This window comes from Silene latifolia, chromosome 10 (assembly GCF_048544455.1).
Source record: "Silene latifolia isolate original U9 population chromosome 10, ASM4854445v1, whole genome shotgun sequence".
Lineage (NCBI taxonomy): Eukaryota > Viridiplantae > Streptophyta > Magnoliopsida > Caryophyllales > Caryophyllaceae > Silene > Silene latifolia.
In genome coordinates, this window is record NC_133535.1 from 14,337,346 (window position 1) to 14,356,573 (window position 19,228).

Sequence of the window (19,228 nt, forward strand, 5' to 3'; positions counted from 1 at the left end):
AATTATTTTGACTTTGGTAGCTTGGTAGTTGCCTAGTTGGTACTGCCCAACAAGAGACATTATACGCCAATGGAAGAATGATGGACGGAGATGATTGACTTGGTAATAGTATTTTGCCATCTTGATTTTGTTCGAGATGTCATTTACACCAATTGATGCGATTAGCATCCTACAAGGCTACAATTTTGTTTTGCTGTGAAACAAGCCGCAACTCAGAAGGTCAGTGCAATTGGGATAGGATCCTCTCTATTTTCTGGAGCGGTCCATTTCTTTGTACATGAGCATTTTATGGTGTGTTTTCCGTCTCACATCATCGTTCCATTAGGGTTCAGGATAAATCCAGGACTGTTAGATCAATCCTAAATAAATTCTGAACTGTTTAGCTCCATTTCTTATGAAAAATGGAATTAAGAAAAATACATCATCTAATCCAACCATAAATATTATTCAGCATCCTCAACTTCACCATAACCCGAAAAACGATAAATGAAACACAGTGGAAAAATGCAGGCAAGAAAATATTCCGATTTTCCCTTTTTTCTTCGACTTACACAGGTTGGATCTCAAAACCTGTTCTCTTGTGATGACCATCTCTTTCAGATGATGATGATGATGATGACAGACGGCTGTCAGAAACCATTTCCTGTGGTGGTGGAGGGTTCAATACAGTTGTCGGAGTTGTAGGATTTTCTGATAGTCTCCCCTTCATTTCTCGGTGTTCTTGGCATAAGGCGCAGCAGTGCATGCAACAGTGCACCAGGCAGGGGTCACAGGGCGAATTCTGTAACGACAATGGCTTCACTCAGCACATATACATAATTCTGAAATATATAATTTACAGGCATTCTGCCTTGTAGGAGTTCTATGCTGAAGTTTATGGATGGAAGTAGATCCGGCAAAACTGACCCGACTGAATAAAATGTATGGCCTTACCTCGAGGTGATACTTCCTCTGCAATTCCTCTCTAAACAAGCCGTTGTAAATTCCACATATCCACCAGGCAAATAGCAAACCTTCACCAAAAAGACGGATGGTATTTGGATCCATATAACCATTGAAGAAGGCAACCAAGGCCGCAATAGCAATGCCACCTTCAACGCAGATTCCATGGCAGATGCATGGGTTCGTCCATGGTACTTCTTCCTTCAATCTATTAATGTTGCGGCCGAATAATACACAAGGGCAAAACAATCCGGTCATACCTGCAAGAACGACAGCCAAGCAAGCAATGACCGAGATTAGGACGTGGTGAGTCCAATTCCGCGTTGAGTATAACTGATACTTACAACTTTCAGGATCCTGAGCACATCCACAAATTCCACTCGTCCATGCTTCATCGGACGGGGTTTCAAACCCATCAGGTAAAGGTTGGCCGCATTCCGGACATCTCCTAACGTTTAACTGTGAAATGATGCATTAAGATATCATATCGACACACGACACAACATACTGAGTGGCGATACACAAAAAACAATCAATGTATTACGACCATCGTGTTAAAAACATAAACAGACTATTTTTAGACGACCATAATGAAAATACTGTCGATATTATCAGTGATCAATGTATTACGACCAATCAAAGACGCATGGATCAACGATATTGTAATTACTTGATCTAATAGATTAAATCATTTTAATTGAGGATGGTAAATATAATAAAGACCTGAGGAACATTAACAGGTTGATTAAGCTCTCCCGGGGTAATCTCGACAGCATCAAGCTCCTTTGTTAGCTTCACATATGATGGATTTCTCTCCCCCATATTCCTGCAATTCTTTTACCTCTTAAAATTACTATGAAATTAAAAAAAAATGTTTAAATCGTCTGAAATTTCTATGTAAGGCTTATTTCAGGTTTCAGAGTGGAGTACATCAGCAAAGTTCGGTTGTTGAAATTCTATAATTAGCAAACACCAAACTGACTTAGATGTGTGTTGAATCCTTCGTGGTACATTGCCAGTTTGCCACTCCTACTGCTAATTAAAATGATTTACTAATTTTCATTTGAGACGGTCTCTTGGTATCGCGAAGCTGTTCATATAATTTAATAGCGCAAGTGCATTAGTTTTATGCGTCAGTCTCAAAATTTTAATAGTATGGACTGTTTATAGTATAGACTGTTTATACATGATTTACTAATTTTCATTTGAGACGGTTTCTCATGTGTTATACTAGTTTCATGTGTTGGTCTCAGATTAAAAGATGATTTATATTATTAGATATGTATAAGGGTATGTCAGAGGGTGATATACTGATATCCGACATAGTAACACAAGTAGATAATTATAGGTGCTGTTGGGCCAAGTTTATGTGAAAGTGTTTTTACTTCTTAGAATGAGTTTTTTAAGAAATTGCTTCTTGAAAAAGTTGAAGTTGTTTGGCCTAACATTTGTAAAAGTAGTTTGTTAAAAAATTGATATGTTTGGCCTACTTACTTTTATCCTATTTTTTCACTTTGTTTTTTGTTAACTATATTACTTATATGTAAAACGGTCTCACAAATTATAGCACAAATTATAAGACGGTCTCACGATGTAAGACTTCTACGGAGTATAAGTTTGGCCAAACAGAGAAGAGAAAAAGTGGAGTTACAACAAGAGTTGTAAAGACACAAATTCCTGTTTCAGACGGTCACTTTTCGTCATATGTGACCATTTTATGATGAAATGTAACCACAATGATACAACCAGTGTTACAGCTTATGATAACTTGTTTTTCAATAATGGTCACATTTGAGTGTAAAATGGTTACAAAATCTTATCTTATTATTTCAAACCAAAATAACTCGTCTAAAGCAAGACCAATTGATATAAAGAAGTAATGGTCTTCTGCAAAAAAAAAAAAAAAAAAAAAAAAAAAAAAAAAAAAAAAAAAAAGCTTATTAGTAATGAATTTTTAGCACTTTATGTGAAAAGTAGAAGTAGAAAATATCTACTTCTACTTTTAGGGGTAAGTTATTACTTTTTGACTTTTTAAAAGCTGTTTTAAAACTCCATAATTTAGGGTGTTTGGCCTAGCTACTACTTTTTTCGATTCTAAAAACAAATTAAAAGTTTCACTAAACAAAGACCATATATTCATACAAAAATAATGAAATTTGACAATTGACATTATTACTGTCATCTTATTAATTAATAAACTCTAATAATTTGTCTAATATTATAAGACAATATAAACTCACTCCTAATATCACCATATGCATGCACAGGGTGATTTATTCAAAAATATCCTAATTCCTAACATATAAACTCCTAATTTATTAGATTATAAATAAACTTGATTAATCCAATGCTTAAGAAGTCGGGGCAGAGGCGGCAGAGCAGTATTGGTTAACAAGCCTTACGACAAGTGGGGCCTTGACGTCCTTAAGGGCAGAACAACAAGCAGAACTCATGGAGGGCTTGTGAGTCGACAAGAATAAACGGAAATCATCGACGCAAGGACTCAAGTTACCGTGTGCGGGAACTTGAGGGGCGGACATTGGTGGCAGGGAGGGGAAATAATGTGGGTGTGGAAAGTGAGGATGATGAAAATAAGGGCGTGGCACGAAATAAGGGTGTCTCCAAAACCATTGTTGTTGATCATATAAGTCGTTTTGTGTTTGTGCATCCACTTGTTGTTGTTGTTGTGCAAAAGCAACAGATGAGATGGCTAGAATAGCCAGGACTACCATCATGGTCTTCATCTTTTTCGGGTTTTGAGGTTTGTGAGTTGGTGTGTTTCTAAACTCGGTTGGAATTGAATGTTGAGGTTTGGAGGTGAGTATTTGGAGGAAGGATTAGAGGGGTTTATATAGTTTTGTTAATAGAGTTGGTCTTCTAATCATCCTCTTCGACATCAATTTAATCAATTTAATTTGTTAAAGATAAAAGTTTAGATAACATGTTTAGTTGCTAATTGGGACTCTTCCTTCTTCTTCTTCCCGTCAAATGATCAAATTTTAGATCATTATATAATTGGTGATTGGTTCGTAGATGGGTATTAATTAAATATGATTCCAGTTGATAATTAAGATATCGAAAATTAACTAACAGCTAAAAGATCAAGTGTTTTAACCATAGTAAAAAGATTAATTTCCATTATGATAACTGATAAGAATTCACAGCTAGAAGATCGAATATTTTGATGAATTTTCCATTAATTAAGGATTTATAATCCGTAACTCCATTAGGAGTTATTGAGTTGTGAGAGGAGCCCGGTACAACGAGTTTCTACAAACTAATTAAACGGAGTATAAATCAGTTAAAATCTATCTATCTATCTATCTATCTATCTATCTATATTAATAAAGGAAGCTTTTTTCGAGCGTTTATAGAGAGTCCAAGTTTTAGAAAAGACCTTAGATATAGAGTAAACCTTAGATTCCTAACAGTTAATAGTTTAAACGATTATATGAAGAAGAACGACCTAAGTGTCAACACGTGATAAGTTATGTCATATCGCATAATAAAAGCTAAGATCATAAATACAAGAGTGTTAGTGTTTCTGTTCGTAAACTTAAAACACAACAAACTAATCCTTATGCCTTAGGATTAAGTTTTGAAGCTAAGTGTCTAAAACCAATTAGAACACAACTTACCACATAGTTGTGTTGCTCCTATAATTTAATAAAGTGCTTTTTAAGAATTAAAGAGTGACATAAAATTCCCGAGCAGCTATGAGTATATGACTATCACCCACTCTTATATCTTTATTGGTTGCACACAAAGTTTGGAGATGAGAAGGGTGGATAATAAGATGTATCGTGGAATAATTTTTCCGATTCAAGATAAATTCATGGGGAAGTGGTATCAAACCCCCAACACCGTGGTTCGTAGCCACGTGCTCTAATCCTGTGAGAAGTCTAAGTTCAATCAGTAACACAACTAATATAATCAATGTATTTGAAACCTTTGTCGTAAATAGAAAAATTGAGTTATAATATATAACTACGAAGCTTTTACGAAATACTTTTAAGAAAAAAATTAACTTTTATAGAACTCTTTAGAGCAATATTAGAGAATCCAATATTTATGACTACCTAAAACGCATTAGAATACATAACAAAAAAATAGAATCTAATATGATATCGATAATAAATAAAATGATAAGGGAAATTTGGTCCTATGATTTGTATATACTAGTATTGGTGCCCGGCTTCGCCCGGGCTACCTCTACTTACCATTAATTTTTATTGCATTAAATAAAATTACTTAAAGTTGCATAACCCATAAATTTATTATTAATATATTTTATTTTTCTACGACATATCCTAAAATTACGATTAAATAAATTTTGAGACAAATTCACTACTCCCGTTATTAATATTTTACTCTTACTAATGAAACAATAGTAATAACATTTCACTACTTGCCCGTAATCATTGTTACTTTCACTACTCTCACCGTAATTATTATTACTGTCACTACTGCCGCGGTAATATTGATAATTGTAACTACTCCCGCCGTAATTATTTTTACTTTCACTATTGCCGCATTAATATTGATTATTTCATACTCCCGTTGTTGTTTCTACCACTTTCACTAATCTCGCTGATAATATTGTTACTTTTACTATTCAAATGAGTGATTACTATCATATAACTATATCCAATGTTACTACAATTCTTTTCTTTACTGACGAAATTACTTTTACTACTTAGGCATGTAATTTTAAGAGGATTATATATTTATAAATATATTACATATATGCATTAAATCAAATCGAAAGAATTATACAATACTCCCTCCTATTCACTATATTCTTCCCCTTTACTTTTTACCCAAAAAATAAGGAAATCAATTTGCACCACACAAAACACATTACCCCATATGCCATTGAATTTGGACCACACAAATCAACCCAAAAAAGGAAATAGGGAAGAAAACCCGAATAACCGAATATGGAAATAGGGAAGAAAACCCTGAATAGGAGGGAGTATTATATATTCTGGAATCTAACTTGAATTATTTATAACCTACTTATATTATATTTTTGTATGTTAAATAATTAGCATATTTATACATCTAATAAACTATAAATTTTAATAAAATTGCATAGATTTTAAATTTAATATATAATTTTATGATGATAATAATTAATAGCATAAGTGTGCATGTTTATACTAATTAATTATTTTATTTTAAGGAAATTGACCATCTTCTAGTATTCTATAAATATTTAGGAAAATTACCAAGCATCTTCTTTCTTTTAGTCTCCTTGAAATTAACCATCCTAATTAATTATTTTATTTTAAGGAAATTGACCTTCTTAATTAATTATTTTATTTTAAGGAAATTGACCATATTTTAATCTCTTACAAATGTTTAGGAAAATTACCAAGCTTCTATATAATTTAATTTTAACCCAAATAATATAATATTTGCATTGAGATCCCTTAATCGGGTTCATCACACGGTGCTAGTGATTTAAAACTATATAGTATAATTAATTTGTATAACTTTCTTTAATTACATTGAAGTCCCTTGGTTTCTGGAATTAATATATAGTATTGATTGATACGTATGTACTCGATCAACTTTGCCTCCCTATATTTGCTTTTTAAGAAATTCTTATCGTCTCAGTCTTCCACTATTAGCTTATTTACTAATTTTTATTATTTATGGAGGAATAAGTTTGTCATTTACTTTCCATTAGATATTAGATGTGCAATTAGTTAATGAGAGCGTTAATCTCATACATGGGTACAACACTAAAAAAAACAGTGGCATATCATTTCGATCGTGCAAACATTTTTTAGGCTCTGTTCTTTTTTACTTAATTTTACCTCATTTTAGTTCAGCTTCATTCAATTCAATTTAGCTCATCTCTTCACAAATTAGCTTTTAGGCCTGTTTTTTTGCTGATAGGAGCTGAACTGAACTAAATAGAGCTGAGTTATATTGAATTGAATGGAGTTGAAGTAAGTTTTAGATTATGTTCTTTCTGGCTTAATTTCAGCTCATTTCAAATCAGTTGATCAGCTCTATTCAGTTTGGTTTTATTCAGTTCAGTTCATCACTTCAGCTTATTTTACTTCAGCTTATTCAGCTCAGCTCTTATCAGCCAAAAAGAACATGATCAATTTGTGAAGAGATTAGTTGAACTGAGTTGAACTTAACTGAACTAAAAAAAGGTTAACTGAACTAAATGCAATTGAAGCAAGAGATAATTTGTGATGAAATAAGGAGAACTGAGTTGAACTGAACTTAACTGAATAAATCGGAACTAAACTGATATGAGCTGAAATCAAGCGAGAAAGAACAAGGCGATAGCTCAGTTCAGTTCATTCAATTCAGCTTCATTAAGTTCAGTTCAGTTTAGTTCGGCACAACTCTTTTCAGCCGATCGAACAGAAAGAGGCCTTAATTACTACATTATACGAGACAGAGGACAACAAATAGGCCCGTGCATCGCACGGGCATTAAATCTAGTATATATATAAAAGAGAGTTTTTTCGAGCGATCTGAGAGCGTCCACATCATCAAAAATCAATTTAGGAAAGTATAATTTTTGATGTAAAAAATAAAGTGGAAAATCTTTTAATTATTATAATATGTATATTTCCTAAATTATATTCAAGTGATATTTCCAATTTTTATATCAAACTTTTACATTTCATTTGGCAAAAAAATATCGTTAAAAAAATTATGAAAATGATATAATTAGCTTTGTATTAAAAAATGCTATCATTAGAGTATAAATTTCATATTATTTGCACATATTAAAGATGGTGTACTTCTTAATACGTAAAATTGTGTACTTTTTAGTATGTTTTATCCCACATTGGAAAATAAGTAGGTGTGGTGAATATACTACATATAAATAGTAGAATTGTCCCACACCGAAAGATTAGTATAAGGTGATGTGATCCTATGATTATAAATAGGTTGCATATTTGGAACTTGTGTATCCACCCAAAATTTTTTGAGTCTCATAAATATTGTTTTAAAGAGTTCTTAAGATTTTTTATCATTATCTACGATATGATATAAAAAATAAAGTGGAAATCGTTGGGAACTACCCGGGAAAGAGTTAAGAACATGAACAAGAAAATCAAAAAATAACTAAAGGTTTTACTAATGGTAATCTCCTGACACAATACAAAACTAAAGATTTTACTAATGGTTGTCTTCCTCAATGCGATAATAGAGCGTTAATGAGTCGTTATATGTACGATGTAGAGATCCATATCTAATGATCGAGACTGAGTGATTTTACCTTCAAAGAAAAATAATATGTATACAATAGTGATTTTTTAAGAAGAGACATGTATTTCTTGGTATGTTATATCTTTCACATTGAAAAATAATGTAGGCATTATGAACATACTACGTCTAAATAATTAAATTATGTATCTCACATTGAAATAATAGTATACGGTAGGGTGATTCTGTAAATATAAATAGGAGGCATCCTTGAAACTTATGTATTAATCCAAAATTTTTTGATATAAAAGATATAGACTTTTTAGCATGTTATATGTCCCACATTGAAAAATAATGTAGGTGTTGTGAATATATTATGTATAAATAATAGATATGTCCCATATATATACATTTTCTATATTATATTAAAGTGATGTTTATAATTTTGATATAAAAACTTTATATTTCATTTGAAAAAAAAGTATCGTATGAAAATTATATAATTAGATTGTGACAAAAAAATGCTATCATTAGAATGTATATTGTATTGTATTGTATTTTCTCATTATTAAATCGGGTTGATGTCAAAGTAGATGCAAAAAAAAAATGGTGTACTTAGTATGTTATTTGTCCTACATTGAAAAGTAACGTAAGTGTGGTGAATATACTATGTATAAATATTAGAATTGTCCCACATCGAAAGATTATCATAAGGCATGGTGATCTTATGATTATAAATAGAAGTCATAACCCAAAATCTTTTGATTCCCTTAAGTATTATCAGGGATAACTCTTAAAAGAGTTTGTATTACCGTCTCTACAATAATGGTTTCTAACTTAAGTTAATGTTTGGAAAATCTTTTAGTTATTATAATATATACTATGTATTTCTTATTTTATATTCAAGTAATGTTTCTAATTTTTATATAAAAACTTTTAAATTTCATTTGACAAAATAATGTAGGTAAAAAAATTATGAAAATAATATTATTAGATTCATGGTAGGAAATGCTATCATTAGAGTATATATAGATTTCATATAATTTGCACATATTAAAGATGGTGTATTTCATAGTATGTTATATCTCCCACATTGAAAAATAATATAGGTGTGATAAATATACTAGATATAAAAAATAAAATTTTCCCATATCGAAATATAGCATGCATAAGTTGGGTGATTCTATGAGCATCCTTGGAACTTAGGCATCAACCCAAAATCTTTTGAGTCGCTTAAGTTTTGTCTTGGAGAGCTCTTAAAAATTTATATCATTATATTTTCTACCTATAGATTTTATATGTCCCATATTGAAAAATAATGTAGGTGTGGTAAATATACTATGTTTAAATAATATAATTAGAATTGTGTTAAAAAATATTCTATCATTAGAGTATAGGTTCTTATCCTTTGCACATATTTTAATTATGATAAAAAAAATAGAAAACAAACGTCCATGGTAGCATATGTAATCTATCAAAGTTCAAGGTTACCATGAGAAATTTCCAATATTATAATGATATAGTTAATAAAATTTGCATTTAAAAGAGAGATATCCGTACCAATAAAACAATAAAGGGGGTATTATTTTTTAATTGTTATTTTATTGTCACGCCATCAAACTTAACGTCCATTTAACAGCATTTACATTAGGGGGTACCATGGACAAAAAAATGGAACGTCAAAGGTACTATAGGCAGATTTTTAAAAGTAGGGGTAACATGGAAAATCTAACAAAATTAAGGGGTACCACGGAAAATTTCCGTATCTCAATTATGTTAAATTTTTTTTGAAGAAAAACAACGTACAAATATTAATGGAGAATACTTGATCATATTATTAAATTTAAATATAACTATTAGATATAATGAGCAGCAATTATCTGTATTCGGTATTCGAGATCTGGTTGGATGTCGAACTAAGTACAAAAAAGATGGAGTAATTAATGTTTATTTGTCCCACATTGAAAAATAATGCCGGTTTGATAAATATATATTACGTATAAATATTAGAATTGTCCCACATCAGAAAAAAAATCCAATTTTTGTGAATATATTACTTATAAATAGTAGAATTGTTTCACATCGAAAGATTAGTATAAGGTGGGATGATTATATGATTATAAATAAGAGTTAACCCCACGTATATATTAATCTTTTATTTTTTTTTGAAAGAGAGATTTTAATAATATGTAAACAAATCATTAGACATATAATGTAAACATTAAACGCTTATAACGTTTTTTTTTGCATTATAAATAAGCTAATTACCCCGTTGCAACGCACGGGCATTCAAACTAGTATACAATAAAAGTATACTCTGTATTTACTAATGATCAAAATATTCCTATACTGCTGTCAACAAAAAAAAAAATATTCCTATGCAAATTAGTTTCAGAACTATATATAATAATTCAGACATTAATTTGTTGTATAAAATAAAACAGATTTACACGAGAGTTTCTAGGTAGCAAATTTAATCAGAACCGAAAATGAATGAATAGTGTGATAAATGATAATCAACTTGGATACTAGACTTTCATCTAATCGTCTTGAGCCAAACTAAGTTTCATGGAATCACGTATTGTAAATTACACAAATTCTCATTATAGACGGACACTATCCGTCTATACGTATAGACGGATACCATTTCCCCTCACAAAATACTCATTTGCCATAAAGTGGGAAGCACATGGGGGTGCCTCACCTTGTCCATCCTACCCATTTTATTAGAGGTCTTTACCCGTCTGTTCGCCCCACCCGTCTATACCAAGACCTATTGTGTAAATTAACTGTCAAACATGGATCTTAAAGAGTTTGTTAATACTGAACTGTTGAAAAACTAGGGAAAAGATTACTACAACATTATCCCGTTGCCTTAAACCAATATTTCTATTTTCCGCACTCAGGTCCAAAGACATGTTTATCGTGGGGAATGCAGAAGTCTACTTAATTGAAGTAACAATGCAAACCAAACAGAAAAAAATAGATTTACCAGCGAAGACGCTAGAAATTTGTTTACAGTTTTATGAGGATTGTAAAAACGCTACTCTCTATACCTCTAGCCACTAGGCGGTACAATCTCATAGTTAAAACATAGATTAACACTTTAGACCTGACTAATTTATGAAAAAATTCTCATGATCGTTTTACTTGAAATGAAATGTCCATGCATTCATCTACTTTTCTTATTTAAAAATTAAAATGAACAACAGAAGAACTTTGGAATCATCACAAATTAACCGTTGTCAATAATTGGATTATTGCAATTGATTTGTCACAAAGCAACTATGTTAAGGTAGTTTGGTTTTTTTTTTTTTTTTTGACAACAATGAAACATTATTATTAATAATAAAAACTTAACTAGTTACAAGACTAACCGACCAAAAGCTATGTAGCGCTAACAGGCGTCGTAGCCTGAGAATAGTATAGTAAATTTGAATCGGCGGAACTATTAACGTTTTTAGTAATCTAACTATCCCGTCATTCTTGGTAAAAAATACAGCGTCTTCGATTGCTTCGTGGTCAGCTGTTTCCATAGCTTCAAGTAGAGTACTCGCCAAAGCTTGGAGCATAGAGCTGGACTTAATACGTTGCCATCCTGACGAGGCTCCATTAGTATTATCCCACTTAATGGACATGGTAGATGCAGGCTGCATTTTCTTAGCATACACAAAGAAGCAAACAGTGTTATGATTCCCATGAAAAGTAGATACAATAGGCTCAAAGTCGCTGCGATAAGTAACCAAAATTCTGCGTCCAAATGCATGTGCGTGTAAATGGTGATCCACATGAAAACGAATAGAGCGTAGAATCTCCATAGGGTTAAGTAACACACCTTGAAAAATAATGAGGTTTCTATGTCGCCAAAGGGCTTCAATAGTCAAAATGAAATAAAATAACCTCTCATTGGGCAGTTGATCAAGTCGGGAAAGATATCGGAGCATATCTGCTAACCATTGCAAGAAAGGGACAGAGCAGTTGGAGTGTACATTTAAACCAAGCATACCAGCGCTCCAAATATGTCTAGCAATGGTACAACTTCTAAAAAGATGGTCCGTAGATTCCGGCTCCATATGGCAGAATGAGCAAGAGTCCGAGGGAATAAGTCCACGCCGTTGGAGGACAGCTGAAGTAGGTAAAATGTTATGGGCTAATTTCCACAGAAACAAAGTGAACTTTGGGGGAATGGGAAGAGCCCATAGAAATTTCCATGGAAAGGAGCTTGGCACTCTGTGATTATGGGTTGCTAGATGAGATTTTTGCAGCAAATTATAACCAGTCTTGATAGAATATCGACCATCAAAAGTGTATTTCCAGTAAATAAAGTCATCCTCAGAGATAGCAGGGGGTTCCATGGCTAAAATTGTTGTTGCAGAGGATTCTGCAAAGAACTTGTAGATAGAAGTAGGATTCCATGCATTATTTTCCAACAGTAAATCCTTAAGCGAGAACTCCGTATTCAAAAATTGCGGACGCACTTGTGGGACACTTCCATTTACCCAATTATCTTTGGAAAGTTTAACCGAGAAACCATTTCCAACTTTCCATGCAATTCCATCTGCCGCAAGATTTACTGCTTTACAGATACCGCGCCAAACATATGAAGGCTTGGAGATTTTAGAACGGGAAGCCGGAATTGGAAGATCGGACTTGTAACGGGCTTTAAGAACCCGAGACAAAAGTAAAGTAGAATGATGGTGAATTCGCCAATATTGTTTTAACAACGCAGCTTGGTTGAGAATAGGTAAACTTTTGATACCTAGTCCACCCTCCGTTAATGGCAGCTGAAGAGTTTCTTTAGGTAGCCAGTGAGTCGATCTGTGATCCTTGGCTTTACTCCACCAAAATCTAAGTATAAGAGATTCAATTTTTGAGCAGATACTAACCGGGATTGGCATTATAGATATGACATGATTGAGCGAGGCCAAAAGAATACTTTTAATTAACACAAGCTTCGCTGTTTGGCTAAAGTGCATTGTCGACCAAGTTGATGTCTTTGTTGCTATACGATCAATTAAGTAGCTGAATTCTGGAGTTTTCTTTGCAGGAATATCGACAGGTACACCTAGGTATGAGCCCAGTGAGGATCGAGATGACATAGAAAGAATGGCTTCAATATGTGACTTGAAATCCACCGGAGCGTTTCGACTAAACTTAATAAAGGATTTCTGATGATTAATAATCTGACCTGAAGCTTGCTCAAAACATGAAAAAATATCCTTAAGAGTCTCACAAGAAGAGGGCGTGACTTTAAAGCAAATTAGGGAGTCATTGGCATAGAAAAGATGAGAAATTGGAGGAGCGTATCTTGAAATCTTGATACCTTGAATCTGACGTTGGGTTTCAGCCTTAAGGAGAAGCTGGGATAGAACCTCCATACATAGAATAAACAAATAAGGAGAAATAGGATCTCCTTGACGGATCCCGCAAGAAGGGTGGATAGTGCGTGAAGGTTCTCCATTAATCAGAATATTATAACTCACAGAAGATATACATTCCCAAATAAGATGTTGCCAGTGTGTAGGAAAGCCCAACTTCTTCAGAAGAATCTTTAAGAAAGACCATGAAACTCGGTCAAAAGCTTTACTCATATCCAGCTTTAGAGCAGCGTAACAAGTCGATCCCCGTGTTGTTTTATTTAAATAGTGGAGAATCTCATGCGCAAGCAGACAACTGTCGGAGATTTGGCGCCCAGGAATAAAAGCTTGTTGGGAGTCAGAGACAAGAGACGGGATAACTCTCTTGAGCCTGGTAGCCATACATTTGGATGCAATGCGGTAGACAACATTGCAAAGACTAATAGGCCTAAACTGCGAAACATTTTCTGGATGGTCAACCTTGGGGATAAGGACGATATTGGTCTTGTTCCATTCTTTCAACAGGTACCCAGTATTGAGAAAACGAAGGATGGCCAAGGTGACATCCGGACCAATTTGATCCCAAAAGACTTGATAAAATTTAGGAGTGATTCCATCTGGTCCTGGAGACTTCGAGCCATCCATTGCAAAAACAACCGCTTTGATTTCTCGTTCCGTGAAGGGAGCCATTAGAGAATGATGGTCCAAAGCAGTGAGAGAGGGAAGTTCAAGAGAGTCTAGTAAGTCTTCAACAGAAAGAGTGGCTGAAAGATTAGGATGAAATAGGTCCTCAAACCAAGAGACAATATGGTCTGATATCTCTTTTCTGGAATGAAGCCATTGATCTTGGGTATCCTTAAGAGCTAGAATGCGTTGACGCGAAGATCTTGTCTTGGCTTTAATAAAAAGATATTTTGAAGGAAGACCTTCTTGTGCTGTAGCTTTAATCTTGGCTCTCTGAAGCCAATATTGTCGCTGAATATGAATGTTGTCCAACATAGTTTTCCGAGCAGATAGAAAAGAAGTGGCTGCAATATTGTTATCAATCTCAGAAGCAACAGGCAGCAGGTTATCATGTATCTCGTTCCAATTAATCCCACAAACGCGTCGGTGTCGGATTACCCATTCCATAATTGCGTAGCGGGTCTTGGCCAGCTTCCTTGATAAGACAAACATAGAAGAACCATTAACTGGATTCGACCAAGCACGTTGAACAAGATCCATAATATCCGGGTGTTGTAAGCACCAATTGTCAATTTTGTAAGGTTTCCTAGCTTTATGCTTATCCATAGCAAGATGGAGAATAATTGGGGCATGATCGGAAACCAAGATCGGAAGATGCAAAACAAAAGCTTCGGGAAAAAAATTCATCCATGAGGGAGTGGCATATGCACGGTCAAGTCTCTCTAGAACCAAGTGTTCCTTGTCTTGACAATTTGTCCAAGTAAAAGCTGGTCCAAAATGAGGTAGTTCCAAGAGATCATTCGAATTTCTCCATGTAATAAAATCATCACGGCCGCGAATTACATGAGAGCCTCCCAATTTGTCCGCAAAATACTCAACTTGGTTGAAGTCACCCATAAATACCAAAGGCTCGTAGTCATTCCGCAAAGCCGAAAGTTGATTCCATAGAAGCGGACGAGAAGATACCCGGGGTTCACCATAAACAAAAACAAAAAACATTGCCTTCTCCTTTAATATACAGTCTACTTTACATAAGATATAGTGATTAGTAATAGACATCGGTATAAGATTGACATTTACACCCCATCTGAGAAGTAACCCTCCACTAAGACCAACGGAGTCAATACCGCAAAAAGAGGGAAGATCCAGAGAGTTTGTTTTATCCACAGCCGCCTGGAGACTGCACTTAGTTTCTTGCAAAAACATAATAGAAATGCCAAATTTGCGAATACTCCAGGCAAGAAAGGGAACTACAGGGGCGTCTGGATCACCTAAACCCCTGCAGTTCCAACAGAATGTCTTCATGGTGTCCCTGGTGGCGATTTTAGGCTCGCCACCTGGCCATTCAACGGAGAGTGAGAATTAAGGCTGTGGACCAACTGAATAGGAGTAAGAAAGCTATCACGAGTAGAAAAGAAATCGCCAGAAGAAATATAAGAAAACAAAGTCCGTTTAGCTGGTGGATCAAGGGAATCGTCAACAGAGCTCAAACCATCAAAGCAATTCCTTTTCCGTTTGCGAGAACAAATATAGGGAGGGGGATCAAGTTCAGCAAGAAACCAAGGAGGTTTCGGGTGAGACAACCATACCGGGGGGGTGAAAGGATCAAACACCAAATTCCTTTTCCGTTTGCGGACAAAGCCAGTCCGAGTTGGGCCAGGGACATGGGAACCCGAGGATGATTCAGTAAAAGAGGTGACCCTAGCAGCTTGAGAATGGAGTTGTCCTTGACGATATTCTTGCGAAGAGGTTTCCTGCTCCAACTGTCCAGCATCCTTCGGGCTCAGAGGCAACATATGAAATGGAGGTGAAGTGGGAACAACTCTAGGTGCATCACTGGAAGTGGGAGGGAGGGGGTATGGTCCCCTTAAACTGAGAGTGTTTCTAAGAGGAAGTCCTTCAGATGAATTATCTACAGGGAGCCGGTTTGCTAGATTAGCGGGCATCACCACACTGGAACTATCAGGACTCTCATTATCGTCATTAGAGCTTGAGCTTGAGGAAAAGGAGAATCTGGCGGTGGAGTTTCCAGAGGCTTCACGCTTAAAAGTATTTGTATCAGAAGAGTTGACCATAGTATTAAGGTATTTATATTTTGAAGGTAGACCGAGTATTGTTGGAGTATAGAAGGCAGAAGACGATTGACCATGTAGAATAGAATAATTTTTGACTAATAATTCTGCAAGTCGAGCCTCAATATCCGCATTGCCTCGATTTTTCGATACCGGGCAAAATGAAATTCTATGCCCTACATGTCCACATTTTTTGCAGAATCGAAAAACGCCTTCATAAGCAAACGAAACCCACTGATTCCGAAGGTTATCTAAAGCTAAATAACAGCCCGGAATTAATGGCTTGGATAAATCAACCCATACACGTATTCGGACGAAATTTCGTGGCGGTAAGGTGCTCGAATAAGACTCCTCTTCACAAATAGTTCCAACATGTTCCAACAAATGTGCCGCAATAGAGGTGTGCAAAAATTGCAGAGGAAGATTTAAAACTCTAATCCAAATAGGGGCTAAAAAGAAATTAATATGCTCAGGAATCGTAGTAGATGTGATCCTCTTTAGCACCATAAGACTGCCCTCCAAATTAATTATGTGAAGATTCTCCAAATACTTAAGGTCCTCAACATTTGAAAACTCAAACAGGAAGAAAGGATGTAAATTGTGGAGAAAGACTTCACCTTTTAAAGTCCAGCACTTTGAAATGAGCTGCAAGATTCGATCAGGAGTGAGAAATCTTTGATCAATGAATCGACCCAACAAAGCACAGTCGAAATTAACCCCCGTCAAATTCATTCTGAGGTAAGTAGGGAGCACAATATGGACGCCAGCTTGAAGCGGATCGAGACTTGAAGAGGACGAAGATGAACAATTAAAATTAAAATCCATAGGTAGTTTGGTTTTTTGTCCAACGGAGCCTAACTTTCTTTCTTTTTCAAAAAAAGTTAGAACTTAAGAAACTTAGTAAGAATCTATTTAAAGAAATTACTTTGAACATATGAGAAATTTTGTGTTCAATGTGATAGTGCACTAATGCTATAATACTCATCACTCATCATCACATAATTTTTTCCACTGAATCCCTTATTAAAACGCTGTCGTTTGGGCACGAAAATGTGTTATAAAACAGGAAAAACCACATATTTATTGTTTGCCTCTTCATTTCTACGACTCCCTCAATCCCCGTCATTTGTTTGTATATTTCATTAAGAGGGTGTTTGGTTCACCCATTTTAGGTATAAGGTATGGGTTTGGAATGAGCTAAACCCATACCTTGTGTTTGTTTGCAAAAAAATTAGTTTTCATACTCATACCTCAAACCCATGAGGTATGGGTTTCTCATACCCAAGGGGGAGGTGGGTATGAGATTGATACCTTTGGGTATCAAATACAAAGAAGAGACTTCAAAAGGAAAATGTGGAAAAATACTTCTCCAAAAATGAAATATTCATAAAATTTTATTTTATTTCCAGATTTTTTTTCTGGAAAAATACAAATAATGATTTTTTTTTCGACATTTTAAATAAATTTAAGAACAAAAATATTATGATATCTAAAAAAATAACATATATACAAAAATTATATAGAAGATTTAAATTAGAAAACTAATCAATACATATATATAAAGCAGAAACTTTTCAAGCGATATTAGAGAGTCCAACTTTTTTAGAATTCCTAACAAGAGTAGATTTCGAAATAAATTTAGTAAAATCAATCAATACATATATATAAAGCAGAAACTTTTCGAGCGATATTAGAGAGTCCAATTTTTTTAGAAATCCTATAATTTAAAGAAAAAGCAGAAACTTTTCGAGCGATATTAGAGAGTCCAATTTTTTTAGAAATCCTATAATTTAAAAAAAAATTAATAAATTATCCTAATAAGAGTAGATTTCTAAAAAAAATATTAAATTTATAAAATTATCCTAATAAGACTAGATTTCTTAAAAAAAAAAAATTATTTAATTTTATATCCTAATATAAGTAGATTGAATTTATTAAATCACACACATATATGTAGATTTTAGTGATTATAAATTTATATGTAATTGTGAGTAACAACTTTTCATTTTATCTTAAGTTGAAAATGAACTAAAATGTCATTTAATGTATCCTAATAAAAGTAGATTTAAAAAAAAAAAATCATCCTTATAAAAGTAAATTTCTTAAGAACAAAGCAAATTTTATTTAATTTTATCCTAATATAAGTAGAAAATAAATGAACTAAAGTGTTATAGGAGGCGGTTTAGTACTTTATATTCCATGAGTATTTGTGATATTGGCATAGTGTTTTCCGAGTGGTAAAGCAAGGACCAGTAGTTGTATCAATAGGACCCACATTATCATTATCATATACGGAGTACTATAAAATGCAATTGTTCCTTCAAATTAAAGTACCAAATATATATTGATGAAACCAGTGTGTAAATGAGTAATAATGTATGCCGACAATTGTTCTTATTTAGAGTCTACAAAAATGAGTATTAGCTTGAAATAATTTTGTATATCTAGGTTATAGGTACAAGATTCATGTTAATAATTACATACTAGAGTTTAGTTCATTTAAAATATTACACAAATTCTCAATTAAGATGGACATTATCCATCTTAAGCTTAAAACGGGTCAAATATATACCAAATCACATGACAAATTGCCTAGAAAATGTCAAATTTTTTGTCTTTATTACCACTATGTGGTAGTCTTTGACCCGTTTTAAGATTTAAGACGGATATTCCATCTTAAACAAGACGTACTTTTTCAATCTTAAATATTCCGTAAGTAATCGTACGGCGACACAAATTTTTATCTGGTCTTGAACTACTATAATATGATGGCTTGAGCTTCAAAATTAATTTTCACTAGAACGTCCAAAGAAAAGCAAATAGTTACCTTATCTAAGCAATAAAAAATTAGAGTATACTTAGTGTAAGATAATAGTTATTCATTCCATTTTTATTGTTTTATTTTCATTTTGAAAAATTAAAGAAATATAGGTGATATTACTACTCTATACCTTAATTAAAAAGAAGGGGGAGAATGTCATCTTAATA

General features: G+C 33.7%; 1 protein-coding gene across 1 annotated transcript; it reads right to left on the reverse strand.

Moving 5' to 3' along the window:
- Positions 1 to 428: 428 nt before the first annotated feature.
- On the reverse strand, positions 429 to 1,807 carry LOC141605213 (cell number regulator 6-like). The gene is made up of 4 exons (XM_074423900.1): positions 1,666 to 1,807; positions 1,287 to 1,401; positions 934 to 1,202; positions 429 to 781 (listed from the first exon to the last, which is right to left on the reverse strand). The coding sequence occupies exons 1-4, from the start codon at positions 1,762 to 1,764 to the stop codon at positions 548 to 550; spliced, it is 717 nt and encodes a 238-aa protein (XP_074280001.1). The 5' UTR covers positions 1,765 to 1,807; the 3' UTR covers positions 429 to 547.
- Positions 1,808 to 19,228: the final 17,421 nt, after the last annotated feature.

Bases quoted from the DNA above. Each gene is read 5' to 3' on its own strand.
- LOC141605213 (XM_074423900.1), bottom strand. From the start codon at position 1,764: ATGGGGGAGAGAAATCCATCATATGTGAAGCTAACAAAGGAGCTTGAT. The intron at 1,203-1,286 runs GTAAGTATCAGT...TCGTTCTTGCAG, and splicing joins TGCTCAGGATCCTGAAAGTT to GTATGACCGGATTGTTTTGC. The intron at 782-933 runs GTAAGGCCATAC...TTGTCGTTACAG, and splicing joins AGAGGAAGTATCACCTCGAG to AATTCGCCCTGTGACCCCTG.